Source organism: Spermophilus citellus (assembly GCF_964194105.1).
Source record: "Spermophilus citellus genome assembly, chromosome: 2".
Classification (NCBI taxonomy): Eukaryota; Metazoa; Chordata; class Mammalia; order Rodentia; family Sciuridae; genus Spermophilus; species Spermophilus citellus.
In genome coordinates this window covers 182521207-182539123 of record NC_138183.1, presented here as the reverse complement: position 1 = coordinate 182539123, position 17917 = coordinate 182521207, and the positions used below count along the sequence as shown (strand labels likewise).

The following is a 17917-nucleotide window of genomic DNA, read 5'->3' as shown; positions in this document are numbered from 1 at the left end:
TGACAAAGAAGGGGCTTCTTGTCCCAGAATAGACCTGCCTCTAGAGTCAGGACACATTATACAAGCAGGGTCCTGACTCATGTGGGAAGAGCTGCTTGTATCTTTATTCTGTACTCCCCACCTTGACTCAGCCAAGTCCTGTGGCTTATTGTGCACATGTTCGACAATTATTTGGGAAGGGTGACACAAGGTACTATAAATATGTGGTTCATGGACCAGTGTCAATCCATGAACTTATCACTGATTCACAATGAAAAAGTACAGAAATGGAGAGTGTATGTTGGGAATCATTTATAGCTATTTTCTGAGATATTCCACCACATGATCAGTGGTTCATTGCTTTCTGCATTTCAGTTTTATAATTTATGAAAGGTGACAATCTATAATGATTAGAAATAAAAATTTTTAAACAGGTCCTTCACTAGTTTATGAAGTATTGATCCAACTGATACTGCCTTGCTGAAAGTCAATAACCAGGATTTGAACTGTGAGCGTTTGCTGCTCTAAAGGGAACCTTATTCTCTGCTCATAAACCTCTGCTTCCTTGTGCTACAGGTGCAAACAAAAGGGAGTTCAGAAAGAATGTGGTAGCTGCTGAGGCTTGACTACATGCTGGGTACCCATAATGTTATAACTCTTCATGGAGAGGGCCCCACAGAATTGTGTCCACGAAAGAAAGGAGGACCATGGCACCAAGCCTATTGGAAAAACTCCTTCAGAGTTGGCAATATTCAGCCACTGTGGCCTCACACTTCCTAACTCCTGGCTAAGAAAATATTAACAGGTATTGAGTCATTCCATTGAAACTCACTTAGTCTGAAAGTACAAATACACTTACCACACCCAATTCACAAAGGTTAAAGTATAAGAAACACCGCAGGAATTTAATACCAAGTAAAGCAGTCATTTCTGACCTGGAAAGGAGGAAGTAAAAAGTAGCTCCTCCTACAATTCTAAGTGATTAGCACCATGCCACATATTATAGGGTTGCTCTTTAATGAGCAAAACATGCTGGATACATCTAACACTTTTATACTTGCCTTCTTGACCATGCTTATCAGTGTAATAACATCATTATAATGCCACCTGGAAATTGTCAACCTTCCTTCTTCCTGGGAAATCCTAAGTGATTCCCACACTTTATTTCATTGAATCTCACAATATCCTGGTCAGGCAGGTAACTCTGTTCTGATTTACAAATAAAACCCCAAAGATTTGTAAGCAGTCACACAAGGAATGCAGAAAATAATGCAGATGCAAATCATGGAAGTTATTATCCTCAAAGCAAGAAAGACTGAGGGAATGACCACCAGTCCCATGGAGTCAAGAGAAAAATGAGGTGGGCTCCTCTGTCCCTCAAGCTCTTTGATATGGAAGAGTTCTTGTAAGGAGAATTGGAAGACTGACAAAATAAAACTGTGCAATGAGCTAAGTGAATTCCTGATGTCCCCAAATCTTCTTTCCTCTTCAGTGGTACTTGATCCTTCTTCCCTCAGCTAGTTGATGATTAGGTGCTCCTCTGCCCCTATTATACCTGGCTCTTAAGAGTCACACTCAGCTCCTTGGTGGGGAATCTAAATGACTGTGTTCTTTCTCCCCAGGTTTCTAATACTTCAGGTCTCATCTTTCTTTATGAAAGTAAGGCCTTCATCCATTAGAGGGATTGCAAGCACTTGGTAGATGGTGAGACACGAAGGGGGCAAGAATAGAATGCTCCTCACACCCTTTCTTGTGTTTCCTGAAATATCTGTTTATATTTGATAGCCCATGCTTCCATTTATTGAGTATTCACTATGTGCTATAGACTGCATTAAGATTCTACATTCACTAGCTAATTAACTTGCCAATAATCATATTAGCATGCTATTATTATTCCATTTTACAGCTGTAGAAATAAAAGTCCAGGAATTTGAATCAGTACTACTGCAAGGTCATAGTATCAATTATCAATTACTACTGAGATGTTTTACCTTCTAGCCAATCTCACATAAAAGAGAACATTACAAATCATCCTGGGGAGATACAGAGGAGCCCACCATTCATGGGAAACCATTGGAAAATGGGTTAATAATAGGTACTTTAATAGAGTCAGTGTCCATTATCCAACTTTCCTCATCTTTGACTCTGAAATGCGTAGAGGTACCTATACTGCACACCCTTCCCCTCACCTATTATCTATTTGGGAATATCTCTGACTCCAGGCCCTTTAGTCTTGCACTCTAGCTCAGAAACTGTCCCACCAGCAAATTAATCAACTCCATCCCAACTGTAGGCTCTGAATTGAATTGTCTTGACTGAAGATCTAAAGATGATATGCAACTGCCCCTTCCACCAAAGGGTATCCACTGTACTCTAAAGGGACAGACATTAATGGGAAAATTCTGAAACACCTAAAAGCAAATCACCATGGCTCAAAAGTCTGTGGCAACATAGCCTCACAACTGGCTACCTCTTAGGAAGGATGTCAGATGAACATTTTAATTGACCAGATGAAAACATGTATGGAAAACAACCAAAAAAAAAAATCACAACTGAAAAATTGAGGTATTCTACACACTAGTTCTCACCATTGCCTTTTGGGTATATATTATTCCTATTTATATTCCTATTTATATACCCAAAAGGCAGTGGACTCAGAGGTTATTAGGTTATTGACTATGACATCCCATCGTCACATCATTTATAAATGGTAGGCTTAAGTTCTGAATTCATGTCCGTCTGGTTCTTGTGCTTGAGCTTGTTCCATTCTACCATAGGTTAGACTCTCATAATTTCTTGCTCTTCGAGGGAAATGACTTATTCCCCTGTATTCATTTTGGAATATTTTGTCCTATTCTGAAGAGAAATTTTAGTACAAATGAAAAACAGCTATTGCTGGTGCTGAAAGAAATCACCATTTAGCATTTTAATTTTAAGATTCAGCAATTTAGGCTTTGTTTCCAAGAGGATCCAGAATTCTCTCAACACTACCCACTTCCACATGTCCATGACACCAGCCCAGCATTTAGATTCATAGCCCACATTTTGCCCATACAACATACCAAGCCATGAAACTCCCTTCAAGCAGCAGCTCTCCTAATAAGCTCTGCCTCACCTTGGGCTTGGTGGTGCTGCATCTTCTTTTGGCTCTTCTACAGCACCAGCTAGCTCTGGGGGAAGGAAAGCATCTTTGTTGACATTATTCACCCAGCTTTCCTTTGCTTCAGTTGCTCTGTCCTTACTCTGCTCCGCTGAAATAGGAAACAATAAAGGCAGGAAGGTTTATCTCTCACCTCTACAATCTACAATTCTCTTATAGGCTCCTATCATTAAGGACTTAAATCTGAATCTCAGGCCTTCTGAGTGCCAAGCCAATCACTGAGTCTTAGGATCAGAAATACATCTTTGAAAGAAGTCAGTAGGTTCCCTTGACATCAGCTCCTCTGCCCAAGCACAGTCTCCTAAGAACATGGGAGTACATTTAAATGTGCAGGTAACTCCAGGAGCTGTTAGAGCAAAATTCTAACTGCCTCTAGGTTAATCTGATCTTAATCAGTCAGGATTGAATGTACATAGCCAGGCATGAGGTACTTATTGGATTGAAGTACCATCCTTACTATAAATTTACTGAACATCTACAATATATCCAACATGACGTTTAGCTGTGGGATCTGAAATCCCAGCTCTGCCATTTGGCAACAACATGATCTTGGGTAAAGGAATTTAACTTCTCTGAGCCCCATCCACAGTATTGGGGAAATAATGCCTTAGAAGACTGCTGCTATGTTAGAAATAATATTAGACACTCAGAGGTAATAGCTATTTTCCTTCTTGCATACAGGTGAGACTTGGGTTTATGCTGACTAACCCAGAGTTAGAAAGTACCCAGTAATTATTTAACTAACTCAAAATAATTCTAAATAAGCTCTCAAAATATTACATTTATAGATCCTTAAATAAATAATGCACTTTGGTGAGCAAAGGAATGCTCAATATCAAGATCATTGAATAAGGAGGCTGATTTCTTCCTGTCTAAACCTTTTACCTTACTCAGAAGGCTCTGAATTTTCAGAAGTATAAGTCAATGAAGAGGTGGTAGATCTCTTATATACCCCAAGTATCTACGCTACTACAATTCAACATGGTGCCTAAAGGGCTTCCTGTGTTCCTCTACACAACACTGAGTTACTTGGCCCTGCCCTAGTCCATCTGAATCCAGGGAAGAGGATGTTGAGGGCCACACACTATGGGAAGCATAATTCCAAATGTTTTCCCAAGGTAGATTTCAGCAATGATTCCGCCACCATCCCCCTCTCCCTTCCCGAAAAAAATGCTAGCTATAAGCACATCAGCCAATTCAACTCACTTGCCACTTGGAGCCTCTTCTTTCTCATGGATGCTCTGATAATATCGGCACCATGGATTTTATCTCTGTGCCTTTTTGCCTTGGCTTCATAAAACCATTGGCCACTCATATTCTTCAGCTGCTGGTCATCCTTAATTTTTTCAGGCAAATGCCTACAAAAGGAAAAGAGATTTACTTCACTAAGAACCCACAGTAAATAAATGAGTTCACTGTGACACTGCATAAAGAAATTTGTAAACATACAGGAAAAATGAAGCTCGCAACATTTTATGCCATAAATCTCCCAGATTACTAGCAAATATTCCCTTTAACTGGAAAGTCAGAAATTTCAAGGCCAACATTTTTTAAACCTAAAGGCTTCACCATGATCCTCAGATGATGTATGATATTTCTCAAGAGTAGATTCATGTCTTGGTTGCAGTCCTTTGTGTCCACTCTTCAAATGCAAATAACCCAGGGAAGGATGATATCAGCTTCCTTTATGCATTGATTTCCTTATCTGTAAAAGTGGTTACTCTGAGGATTAAGCTAATACATGTAAATAGCCCTCTGTACATGACTGGCACGTAAGAAACTCTCAAGAAAACTGGTAGTGAAGACAGGAGTGGTGGCACATGCCTGTAATCCTAGCAACTTGGGAGTCTGAGGCAAGAGGATCTCAAGTTTGAGGCTAGCCTCCATAACTTAGCAAGACACTGTCTCAAAATAAAAAAATAAAAAGGGCTGGGGATGTAGACCAGTGGTTGAAGGCCCCTGGGTCTAATTTCTAGTACTGAAAAGAAAAAAAAAAAAACCTAGTGGGATAGTTTCCAGCCCATCAGTCCTGTCATTTTGATGAAGTGAGTTTATCAGACTTTCCTAGAAGTCTGTGAAGAATATGGTATGGCATCCCTGTGCTTAATAGTAGGGAAACAAGCAAAACTAGTGGGCTAGAATCAGGTAGACCAAATATGGTAACAGGAATGGGCAAGCAAATACCATTTGTGCAGATACTCCTTTTAAGGATTCCCCAATCATTCATGTTCACTGAAAAGCTAAAGCCTAAAACAAACAAAAACAAATGCTACCATCTTAAAACTTCTCTAAATCATACTGACTAGGAAAACATTGTTCTAGTTAAACAGTCTTTTAACCTCTGCTTCTATTTCAATAAAATAATCATTGTAAATCTGAGACTATCTCAATAAAAAAAAAAGGATCCAAAATCTCTTTTCTTACCCCAGAGATATACTTAGAATAAAGTATCCAAAAAGCCTTAAGGAAACTGAACTCCTGGAAAATGACATGCTACACAAGACTCAGAGGGTTTTATGATTGTCGTTCAAGCTCATATGTACCCTTCCTAAAGCAGCAAATCTGTTTTAGCCAGAGAATGCAATGGAGCAAGGTAGCATCAAGGCTTGGTGTAATGTTGTGTAGACACAGGCATAGCTGGAAGTAGGGAAAACAGGGGTGGGGAGACAATCACCCCAGATCTAGCAATGTGTCTTCTCTCTAAAGGGCTTCCTGTGTTATTTAACTAACTCAAAAGAATTCTAAATAAACTCTCAAAATATTACCTGTATAGACCCTTAAATAAATAATGTCCTTTGGTGAGCAAAGGAGTACTAGATATCAAGATCTATAATGGGAAATGAATGCCTGGAGATATCTATTTACCCACTCTCTGCTGGCATTTCCACTCCTCTCCCAATCACTTAGGAAGAAGTGACCCTACTCCAAACATGTTCAATCACAATTCTTGGCCACACATTGTCATGACAGCGTATCTCTAAGTCAAAATGGTGACAGTACACCATCACTTCAGAGACATTATCCTTCTAATTATGGTTTCTGATAGTTTCTCCTTGCCTCAGGTTTTGAGCAGAGCAGATGACCCCTGTCAGGCTGCTTGTGCAGCTTTTTCTTTCTCCTCTCAACAGGACCAAGCCCAAGTTCAACTCCAGAGGAGAAAAGTCCTCCCGCCTCTCCTTGGCCGGAGTGAGCTCCTGAATTGAATACAGGGCCTGTATTCAATCAATACATTTTTGCTAAGTGTCTAGAAAAGAGTGGATATTTATTCTGTGCTTGCACACTGAAGGAATGTCTTGTGAGACCCCAGACCACCTGGCTTCAGTTACCTTTTTGGATTCATTTTCCAGCACTTACTCCCATACAACATTTGCCAACACACTCAACTGCTTTTGTCTTCCAAACAGTTCTTTTGAGACCTCTGTAGATGCTAGAGGAATGGAGGATGATATGGCAGAAAGATATGGGCTTTGAAGGTTATCAAAACTAGGTCCAAATTCCAGTTCTGATTCTTCCTAGATGGGACATGGGAAGGCTATGGAGCCTTTATCAACTTTCAGTCTTCTTACTTGTGAAGATAGGGACCATAGGATCTACCAGGCAGGGATTCTGAGATAACTCATCACACTGTTTGCCTGAAAGTGCTTTAGAGTGGAAAGAGGCCAAGGACTCTGAAGGCTCCCAGGACATCTGCCCCCTGCTTCTCTGTTCAGAATGTTGCTCCTTATCCTTAGACCCAGCTCCAGCACGGGGGCACCCTTTACCTTGTCCCATGCTCCCATGGCCCCACCCTACAGCACTCACCACACTGTGTCCCAGTGATCTATTTGCACATCTGTTTCACCCACTCATCTGTGGACATAGCAAACTCCTTAAGGACAAGGATCACATCTTAATCACCTTTGTAACCCAGCATAGTACACAGCCTGGCACAGAACTGATACCAAATAATAGCTGTTTGTTGAGTGAAAAAAAACAGTGAGCAAATAAGTACCTAGCAGCCACCCTGCCTGAGTCAGGCTAGAGATAATGAAGAGCCTGTCACCGCCAAGGTTCCGTGAGCCATGCCCCACGGCAATGTAGGGTCTTCTGGTAAGACAGGACATCCTCAGAACAGGAAAAAAAAAACACCACAAAATATGGTACCCATCATCATTCTTGCTAAAGGAGACCACAAAACCTTGTAGCATAACAACCCTCAGTTCTCTTCATTTATTTGTGTTTGACTGAAAGGTACTTTGTAGGAATCTTTGTGCAACTCTTGATCTGCTCTCACCTAAATGACTGCCAGTAAACCCCAGCCTGTGCACAACAAGCACAGGCTGTAAGAATCAGACCACTAGAAACAATGGCCCCTAAAAAGACTGGTACCATTTTGGTAATAAAGGGTTTCTGAACCCTTTGTTATAAAGTGGCAAAAGAATTCTTTAAAATTTAATAAGTGCCACTTGCATATTTCCTAAGACTATCATGGCCACTATGTTTAATAATCCCTTTTTTTTTCTTAGTCATTTGTTATATTTTGTAGATGACCCCATGTGTGTGATACCAAAGACCAAGTTTTATAAAAATATGAACACGGAAAAGTTCCACTGTGATGCTATTAAATTTTTTTCTTCTAACCCACATTGATTGCCTAATTTTCCTGAACTGTAATTGCACCAAGCAAATTAGCATTGAATTTTCTAATTGTTGTACCATCTAGTTGAAATGAGCAAAGGGTATGTTTCCTGGGACTGACACTTTTTGTCCTTTACCATCCTCTACACAAACAGTGTTTAGTAGAGAGCTGAGCACAGCAAAGATCCCAGCAAATACCTGTGGGCTGGTGGGAAGAATGAAGACCCAAGTGCCTTTGGCCCAGAGAGGACACTGCCCTGATGAATGTCCCCATTGTTCTCTACCCATCCCCCTGTTCCTTTTGCTAACACGAAGTATCTGCTTTGTACTGAACCACATGCTTGGCAGTTAACATGCACCATAGCACTTAGTCCTTATAATTTCAACAAGATATATAAAGAATTTAGTCAATTACATAATCTGGTCAATTTGCCTCCTCTGTAATTACATAAACTGGTCAATTTGCCTCCTAAAGGCCAGATCTAAACCCTGTCTGGTTATTTGTTCACTCATTTATCCATTCATTAAATCCCTTTCAGACGCCAGGCACATTCTTGGAATTGTGCATAAAAATTAAATCTACGGGCTGGGGATGTGGCTCAAGCGGTAGCGCGCTCGCCTGGCATGCGTGCGGCCCAGGTTCGATCCTCAGCACCACATACAAACAAAGATGTTGTGTCTACCGATAACTAAAAAAAAAAATAAAATATTAAAAATTCTCTCTCTCCCTCTCTCACTCTCTTTAAAAAATAAAATAAAATAAATCTACAACCCTAACTGCCAAGGTTGACCCTTTTGGGTGCACAGAGTGTGAGGACTTACAGAGGAAAGCCAGAAGAGCAGTAATGCTTCCTCTCTACCTTCAGCATCTTCCCCACCACACCCCTCTTTCTCCTTGTGATCATAGGCACACACCCAGCTTCCAACTCTTCAACATGACTAGGCAAAGGCCCAACATTATGTGTGGGACCTGGTTGATGTTATCTAGTCTACTGTTGCCCGTGAGAATCAGTAGGCTGACCAGAAAGATGACCGGCCCATTCACCAGTTTTTTGTTGTTGTTTAATCCCCCAATATATTCTGGGCAAGCTGGTAAGAGTATAATTTGAAATTACTCTTAGATGTTTATTTAGACTGTGAAATCTGAAAGAAACCTTATATAGTCACAGATGGTGTCAATTTCTAAATGAAATGATTCAGGCCCAGAGGAGTTAGGAGACTGGCTGAAGGTCACAGAGCTGGGACCAGAAGCCCAACCTAACTCTCAGCTAGCATTCTTTCCACTACCTTGTCCTGCCTCAGAGAAGCAAACATGATTTTGGTTTCTAAGACAGCTGTCACACTTGACTTTTTCTTGGTAGAAAGAGTGGTAGAAACCTTTGATGGAGAATCGAGAAACCAACATAACTGAAAGCAAACTGCAAATGTTTCTAACAGTGAAAAATGACATGAAATGCATCTCTTAGAGTGGACACAGCATCAATCCCCACAATCAGCTGAGGCGCAGCTCAGTGCACAGGCTTTGGAATTGGATCAGTGCTAATCCTGCAGGGCACTTATCCTCTTCGCCCTATTTCCTCATCTGTTGAACAGATTCAGCTACACTGTTCTGAGGATGAAAGGAGAAAGTGTATGGGAAGCTCTGTGTGCAATGCAGTCCTTGGATAAATGATGGTTTCTTTCCTCTTTGCTTTCACAGAAAACATTGCCAGAGGTCCTGGAAGTCAGTTCTTCAATGACAACTGGCTTCATTTAAAAGGAACTTAAGGTCTGAAGGAGGCAGCTGAGAATCATAAGATGTGGTGGTGGTTGAGATGGTATCTACTGCAGAAACACCCCTCACTGTAGATGTGGTTTGCCTATATGGGGGTTGGGGACGTGGTGCTGCTGTGGTGTTCAGACAGGCATGTGCAGCAATTTCCTGCTGGCAGTGTGACGCAAAGCACAGGAAACACCACCTCTACAGTGTGTCATTTTCAAACCATAAAAGACTAAAATTACATATGTGTGTATGGTAGTGTTCCCTTAGAAGGCGGGGACAAGCTAGACAGAGACAGAGGGCAGGGGTGGAGGAGAGAAAAACATCCATCCTGATGTCTGCTTCCTTGCAGGCAGGCTTGTGAAATGTCTCTGCCCAAGAATTAGAAATGAGGATAGCGTGGGCCCAGCACTCATGGCTACAGGGAGAGAGCACAAAAGATAGTTGCAGTGGCAACAGTGGCCTAGAACTGTTATCCTGTCAACTGTACTCCCAGAGGCATCACAGAGGACGTTCCCCTGGGTCCAAGTCCATATTCTACCACTAGCAAGTTGAGGAGTTTAGGAAACAGGCATTTCCCCTGCATGATACTCAGTTTTCTCATCCATGAAATCAGGGTGGGAGTTAACTCACAAATCATCTCCAAAGTGTCCTGAGTGAGCTTGGATGTGAACAATTCAAAGCACTGAATGTATTGGGAGTGGCAAATGCTAAACATCACATACAGCCCTACTGAAAAGGGTTGTGCAATGTCTGAGATTGTGGGCAATAGTGCTGTGATCTATCAGTAAAGGCCTCATGGCTAAGGCCCAAAAAGAGTTAGCATTTGAAAGACCAGTCGAATTTTAGTGGCATGTTTGCCTTTTTAATGATGGTTTGCTTAGGCTAATACTGTAATTATGTAATTGGTGTTTCCAAGACACAAACTGACTAGGAGAACTGGGGCATTACAAAATCATGTTAGAAAAAAAAATTAGATTTTAAATTTGCAAGTGATAATCCATTAAATGAAAAAAGGCCACTAGATGGTAAATTCCTTGAGGCTGAGATCATGTTTTCAATCATCCTGGAATTCCCTTCACATCACTCACTGTTCAGGGTTGTTTCTTGCACTTAAAAGGTACTCAATTAAATCTTACTGCAATAAATAATAGCATTTTAGGAATCATTTCTCGTTAAGAAATCAGACTATTAACCAGAATCTTCTGTCCTTTTGTAGAGGCACAGGAGGAGTGGCAAATAAGAAAACTGAAATGTATCCATTACCTATCACATGTCAAAAAAATTAAGAATTATTTTACTTAGTCCTGACTTTATCATTTAAATTTGACATTATGGTCATTCTCAGTCTCTGAGTTGAGCTCAGAGAGGTTAAATAACTTGCCTAATGGAGTTGATTAGTGGTGGAGAGGGGATTTGACTCCAAGGTTCATGAAAGGGAGTTCTTTCCCTGTATTATGATTTAATTTTTAATGTTTCTTCCTGGAAGAAAAATAGCATAAGGCAGAGGGAAAAGCAATGGACCAGGAATTTTTATTATCATAGGTTTAGCACTGACTAGTGTGACCCCAGGCAAATCATTTCCCCTCTCTGGGAAATTATTGTCTATAAAATTATTGATATGAACCAAAAAACCTTCTTTCCAGAGCTGTCAAACTGTAACTCTAATGGAAGAGGCAAAGGCAAACAGCTTAGGGGTGGTGAAGGAGCCCATGGTGTATCATTTTCAGAGACCCAGTTCTGGTCCAGAAACAGAACAGCTTCAGAACCATTCCCACAAGACCCTTACATTTTAAACCAAAAAGGGACATAGCAAGATTCTTCTTGTATGGAACAGGTCATGATCTGGGTTCTTGCAGTGTCCCCAGGCTGTGACTTTGTACCCATCTGATCTCCGTTAGTGCATACTGTCATTCCTTCACAGCCCTAGAATCTTGGACCTGCCCATGGTCAAGTCCACAGAGGTGCTTGGTGCCTGCCTAGGAAGAAAGTCCCCCACAAAAGTGGTAGATGGACATTACCCTAAGTACATGTACGAAGACACGAATGGTGTGACTCTACTTTGTGTACAACCAGAGACATGAAAAATTGCGCTCTATATGTGTACTATGAATTGAAATGCATTCTGCTGTCATATATTATATATTAGAATTTAAAAAAGTGACAGATGGAGCTTGACTCACACTAGATTTTGTCAGCCAAGCCTTTTACCTATCATTTATTTACAAAAGCAAAACATAAGGGCTCCACCCTCAGCAGCTGCTAGGACACATTCAGAAATAGAAGACCAAAGGACAGTCTGCAAAATCAACACTGCCAAGAGATTTGCAGCATTTTTGTAATGGCTAAAGACTGGCTGGTACTTTATTCCTAAATGGGTGTAAAAGTCCCTGACATGGAAATCTCGGGGTTTCTGTGAGCAACTTAAGAGAACCATGTTCCTGAAAAGGCTTTATAAATTGTGAATGGATAAAGCAATAATGCTATCAAGAGGCTGTGGTGAAGGATTAGCATCAATTCTGTGCCACAGGGAGACACTGCTCAATACCTGCTGGGAACAGGAGTAGTGCAAGTGGCTTGAGGGAAAGTGCATGATCCCAGTTTCATGATTACCATTCAGTGTCTTGCCTCACACCACAACACCACCTTCTGGATTCCAGGTGCCAGGATGACCTGTCTGACGAGGAGGCATTAATGGATGAAGACTTCCCTCTCACTCTGACACTTACTGTTCATGTGAGCTTGAGCAAGTCATCTGACCGATCTCAACGTCAATTTCCTCATACATCAGATGGGATAATTATATCCCACACAATAATGTGTGCATAAGCCCTTTGTAACTCATTAAACAATGTCTATGCACGAATTATCACTACCATCATACAGTCTGCAGTGCTTGAAGGAAATTTCAGCATGTTCTTTTATAATATATCCATGTTCAATTAATATCAAAATATGGAAAACAGTGCAAATAAATCCATTGTTCATGGTCCTTTTATTCCAGGAAGTAAGAACATGGCTTATGCCCCTTTTGGTTAACTCCTGTGACAGGGACCATAAAATTAGTACAATTAACATTCAAGAGGCCTTTCACTGCCTTCAAAGCCTAAGATTACACAAATAATAAATGGGGGTCTGGACTATGCCCAGTTATTCAACAGGCTGTTGTAGTGCTCTTTGTATCACAAAGGTGAGTGAAAGTGGTAGGAATGTTGACATGGAACATTCCGGTTCCACCCAACAAGGGTAGTGTGTCAGAGTTGCCACTCCTCTTTATGGGACTCAAGCCTAAGGAAAATTTGACTTGCTCAGAGAGTATTTTTAATTTTGCTATTAAAACTGATACCAACATTTCTGAAAGTATGCTGACATTTGAGCTACTTCTCAAATGTCTTTTATTTTAAAAATTTTATAAAGTTTTAAAAATTCTAAATTAGTTCATGATTCAGTTAGAAAAACATGGTTTCAGTTTTCAAAATTAGATATAAAAACACACACATATGGATGTAGTTATATATGTTTGTACCTATTTCATTTTTAACTCAGTGCTTAAGAAGTTAAAGGAATGCAGGTTTTTGTTTATTTTCATTTTTATTTTTATTTTTTCTGTTGAGACGGGGGTGGTGGATCTTGGCCTGTGTTGCCCAGGTTGGTCTCAAACTCATGGGCTTAATTGATCCCCCAAACCAGCATCCCAAGTAATTGGGACTTCAGGCATGTGCCACTGCACCTGGCTTAAGTGTTTAATCAAGACCTTATTTCTGGCAGACATCCAATGGAGTAATTTAAGAGACATGAGGAGGAAAGAGTTCTGTCCAGGAAGTAAACCTAAAATTGGAACCCATAAGTTTAGGCTCCAAGTCAGAACTACCACTTATGGTTGAAAACAAAACCAAAAAATGCCCTATTTTCTTATGTACTGCCTCTTCCTTCCTCGTGCCTGAGGAGTCCTTGGTCTCTTACCTGACTCTCTCCTCTTCGGTCCTCTTCAGGGCAGCATCCCGCTGCAGAACCTTCATAATGGCCTCTTGTTCCTCCTCTGTCAGGAAGCTTAAATCAATCATTTTGAGAAGCGAGCATAAAAATAGTAGCAATAAATGTATCTTAAAATTCTCAAGGCTCAACAGTCAGGATTCTAATCAGAAAGATCAAAAGTTTCAAAAATTAAATGAAATAATATCTTGCTTAGTCCTGTGGCAAAAGTCTTGTTTTCACTCAGCAAAAGTTTTTGGGGGGTTGACAGCAGAATCCTAAATGCCCCTTTCCATGAGGCAACAGTGGTCCGTAGGATGACCTCACGAAGAGGCTTTCAGGAGGATGTGGTGTTTCTTGCTAGGGCCTTCAGAGCATTCCTAGCATGCGTCCTCTCTGGACCAGTCTGACTCAGATGCAGTCTATTCTCTCTCCACCTGGTTGTCAATTTGGTGAGTGGCAGCAACATTGGAGTCTCCAACCTGGCAAATCATGAGACAACAACCGGAGAGAAAGTGAGAAGCAGTTCTTATAAGCACTGCTCAGAATTTCAAGATTTTCAAACTACTATATGAGATGGTCTCTGAGATGAGAGAAACCAGTTCTGCCAGCTTCCTGAGCATGTGGTAAATGGGTCACAAAATAAGCTTCAACCCAACTCCAGACTGCCAAGATGCAGAGCACACAAAAATGCCTGTCAATGTTTAACGATCACCTGAGTAAGGTATGGTTACAGAAAAGGAACTAGTTCTCCACTAACTCCCAGCTAAAAAGTCAAGCTAAAGGTAAGAACAGGGAGATGTGATTCCAATTGTCACATAATTATGGATAAGAAGCTAGAAATAAAAATCATAAATGCTCACCTCTTCACAAGTAGAAACGTTCTAATGGAGTAAATATGAGTTCTGTACTGACAGGAGAACTAGTATTAGGTAGAGGTAGTTTGCAGAATAGTGGAATTGTTATTATTCACCAAGTTGCACCTCTAACCTTTGCTGGGTCTGAAGGAAACTACCAACCTTGCCTCCTTTCATTTCTGAATACTTGCTGGTATGTATATACAAACTGGGAAAAAGGAGGAAAGAGACAGAATTTCAAAACATGCCACCATCTACAGCAAGCAATTTTTTTAAAGTTGTTGATGGACCTTTATTTTATTTAATTATATGCAGTGCTGAGAATCAAACCCAGTGCCTCACATGTTAGGCAAGAGCTGTACCACTGAGCTATAACCCCAACCTTACTGCAAGCATTTTTGAGTAGCAACATAGGTAGGAATCCTACTTTATTGAGGCATCTTAAATGCATGTGAAATGAAAAGGTAAGACATAAAGAATGCCAAGGCCAGACAGGACCTGAAAATTATCTACTCCAGGATCTAGGTTCTTTTAACAAGGGAAGTGCTGCACATACAGGAGACACTCAAAACCATGTGTACGACAAGTTTGAAAGCAACCTCACTGAAGAACAAAACAGAGTATCTACACTACTGAGTGAAGTTTATGAATAAATTCCTTGCAAACCATAATGACTGAGAAGTATTTCCTCTACTACTTGCTAGCTATAAGCCATTAAGCAAATTACCTACCACTCTGAGGCTTTGTTGCTCATTTTACCTAACATTGGGCTATCCTTACAAGTTATATAGTTAATCCTTAAAAGGATTAAATAAAATAATGAATTAAAACATCCCATAGCTTGCATCGTGTACCAAAACTAGCTACTAAAAATACATTCTAGCTTCCTCTCTGAGCTCACACTTTTGTTCCATCCTGCTAAATAAGATTACACTTGATTATAAATTTTTCTTTCCTCATTTGTGTTATAGCTTTTTCTAACCTACCCCATGAAGTTTGGACTTAATGGACAGAGCAGTACTCTGATGATCTTTGTTTTCTTTTCCTACATCTTTTGCATATTACAGTGACTACTTAATTCAATATTAAAACATTAATTCAATATTTTAAAAATTTAATACACTTCTGTATGTTATTGCTTCCTTGTCTGGAAAATTACCTATGCTTTAGGAAAAATCAAAGTTACCAACTCCAGGGAGCCTTCCCTAACTTCCATAGTCAGAGTTAAATGCTGTGATAGATTAAGTTACTGTTCCTAACTCCTCATTCCCTCCCTGTAAGAGACCTGAGCCTGAACCACGTATAGCAGGGCCATTCCAGCTGACCTACAGATTTGAAAGCAAGAAATATATGTTGTTGGAAGCCATTGGAGTTGGGGGTTGTTATACAACACATTTGTAGCAGAAACTTGATTGATAAAAAAAGCTTTCTCTTCTGTGTATTTCCACAACCCTAATGCTTTACCTTCAATCTCTCTAATTAACTCTAAATATGAATAAATAATTCAGTAAATGAATGAATGAAACTAATCCAAATATTCAAATCACCCAGACATGGCCACCTCAATTCCTCCTTTCATTTCATGTGCAGTAACTTCCTCAGAACTCAAAGCGGGGCAAGCATACAGATTTACGCTACATTCTGGATACTGTGTGCCCAGTGTGGCCTTACCCTGCCATCCGCTTCAATAAGAGATTATTTTTAAGTTCAAGGAGTGGGGACAGGAAGAGAGTAAAGGAGAAAAACAACTTAGGCAGCCCAGCAGTGGTGACTGAAAGAGCTGCTGAAGGGGGAAATGTTGGTTTCCACACCTTCAAGGACAACTACAAGCTGAAGTGAAGAAGCCTCTAAGAGTTAAAAGTTCTCCCTTAAAGTAAGCTGTTCACAAGGCAAAGGACAATGTTCTCATTTTCCTAAGGAATGAAGGGCTAGAACCCTTCTCTTCCTAATCAGGGGTCACTATCCAGCCAGATTTCAGGAGAGTGCTCAGGGGACAGCGAAGATTCTTCAGTACCAGTGTTCACCCAACTCTTGCTATTCTGGATGACGGCTGAGGGCTCAGTGAACATTTCATTCCTTCCTACAACCAGTTGAGAGCCCAGCATTATTGTACACACCAGAGATGCAGCCATGAATAATGCTGAAGGAACTTTCTGCCTTTGTGGAACTCACATGTTACTGGGAAGAGTACATGATCAAACTAAATATTAAAAAAATGAAAAATTTAATTGAAAACCTAAATAATTAAATTATGTAACATGCTGGAAGGTTATAAGAACTATGGAGGAAATCAAGGCTGGTAGGGAGGAGAATCATTATGTGGGAGAGTGGGAAGACTTGGAGTTTTAAAGATTGGCTAGGGTAGGTCTCATTGGGGAAGTGACATTTGAACAAAAATCTGAGAGAGATGAGGAAACAAGCCATGCAGATGTGAGGGTCCTGAGGTTGTCTGTCTATTCAAGAAAGCTCAAGGAGGCCAGCACTGGTATAGCAGAGTGTGCCAGGAGAACAGGAAGAGAGGTCAGAGAGGAAGTGGGTCAGACAGCATGTAAGATTTCTAGCTTTTACTTTGAATGCCTCAGTGTTAAGGAAGGACAGAAAAAAATAAGGGAATAAACACATGCCTGGCACTTTTTACCCATCACCTCATGGAATCCTCACAATGAGGGAGGTTTTATATTTCTATTTTTTTCTGCAAAGAGAATGAAGCCAAATGAGGTTTTGCACCAAGCGAGACTGACATTTGCCAATGAATTTGTCAGAGTAAACCACCCCAATGCTGACATCTAATTTAAGGCTCCTCTCCACCTGGATTCCTCAAATTAAAGAGGCAGAACAAAACTCTTCTGTCTGTGGATCCTTATCCTCTTCTTAAGCATTAAAGAATCACTAGCCCACAGCTGGCATTCAGCAACGGGCAATCTTGATGCAAAATAATGAGAATGAATTTTGTCTTCTATAGTGTTTGTTATTCTCACCAGACCTTCACAATAATCTCCATAAGGGAATGAATATAACCAAGTCTACAGGGATTACTGATGTGTTTGCTGAAGGAGTAGTTCCTGGGCTGAGCAAAAAGTTCTCCTTGCATTCAGCCCTCCCACCCATCTTCTGCATGCTCTTGAGTGACTTTCTAAAACCCAGATCCAACCAAGCAACATTTCTAGTCTTTAAACCCTTTACCAACCTCCCATTGCCCATGAGCTAAAGCTAAAAATACCTAATGTGACCTGTTAAGCTAGGACTTTTTTCCTCTCTAAGCTCTTTTCCTTACACTCCAGGCATTCTGCACTTCAATTCCTTTTGCCTTCAGGCTTTGCATATGCTGTTCTTTCTTCTTAGAATACCTTCCCTCTTGGGTCTTAACCCCTGTGTCATTTACTGGCGTTCCCTAACCTCTCAAGGCCAGGTAGGTGCCCTCCTGTGTGCTACATTAGCAGTTGACTTCTTCTGACACAGTACTCATCACACAGTCTCAAATTTCTATCTACTCATGTTTGTCCTCCACAGTTTATGGGCATGGTTTGGGTCCATGAGTGCTTACTATATCCAGGATCTGCCTGCCACTCAAAT

At 40.6% G+C, this 17917-nt stretch overlaps 1 protein-coding gene across 12 annotated transcripts in view; it reads right to left on the bottom strand.

The window, feature by feature from the left end:
• SYTL2 (synaptotagmin like 2) overlaps nt 1–17917 on the bottom strand; it is a 104504-nt gene that overhangs the window by 47215 nt on the left and 39372 nt on the right. For all 12 annotated transcript variants that reach the window (XR_014020633.1, XM_081282112.1, XM_081282117.1 and 9 more), the window contains 3 exons: nt 13479–13969; nt 4346–4497; nt 3095–3230 (listed from right to left, as the gene is read on the bottom strand). Coding sequence is in view for 11 of the 12 variants with exons in the window: in XM_081282112.1 (XP_081138238.1) it covers nt 3095–3230; nt 4346–4497; nt 13479–13579 (389 nt within the window). In the remaining variant the exon portion in view is untranslated. The remainder of the gene's footprint in view (nt 1–3094; nt 3231–4345; nt 4498–13478; nt 13970–17917) is intronic.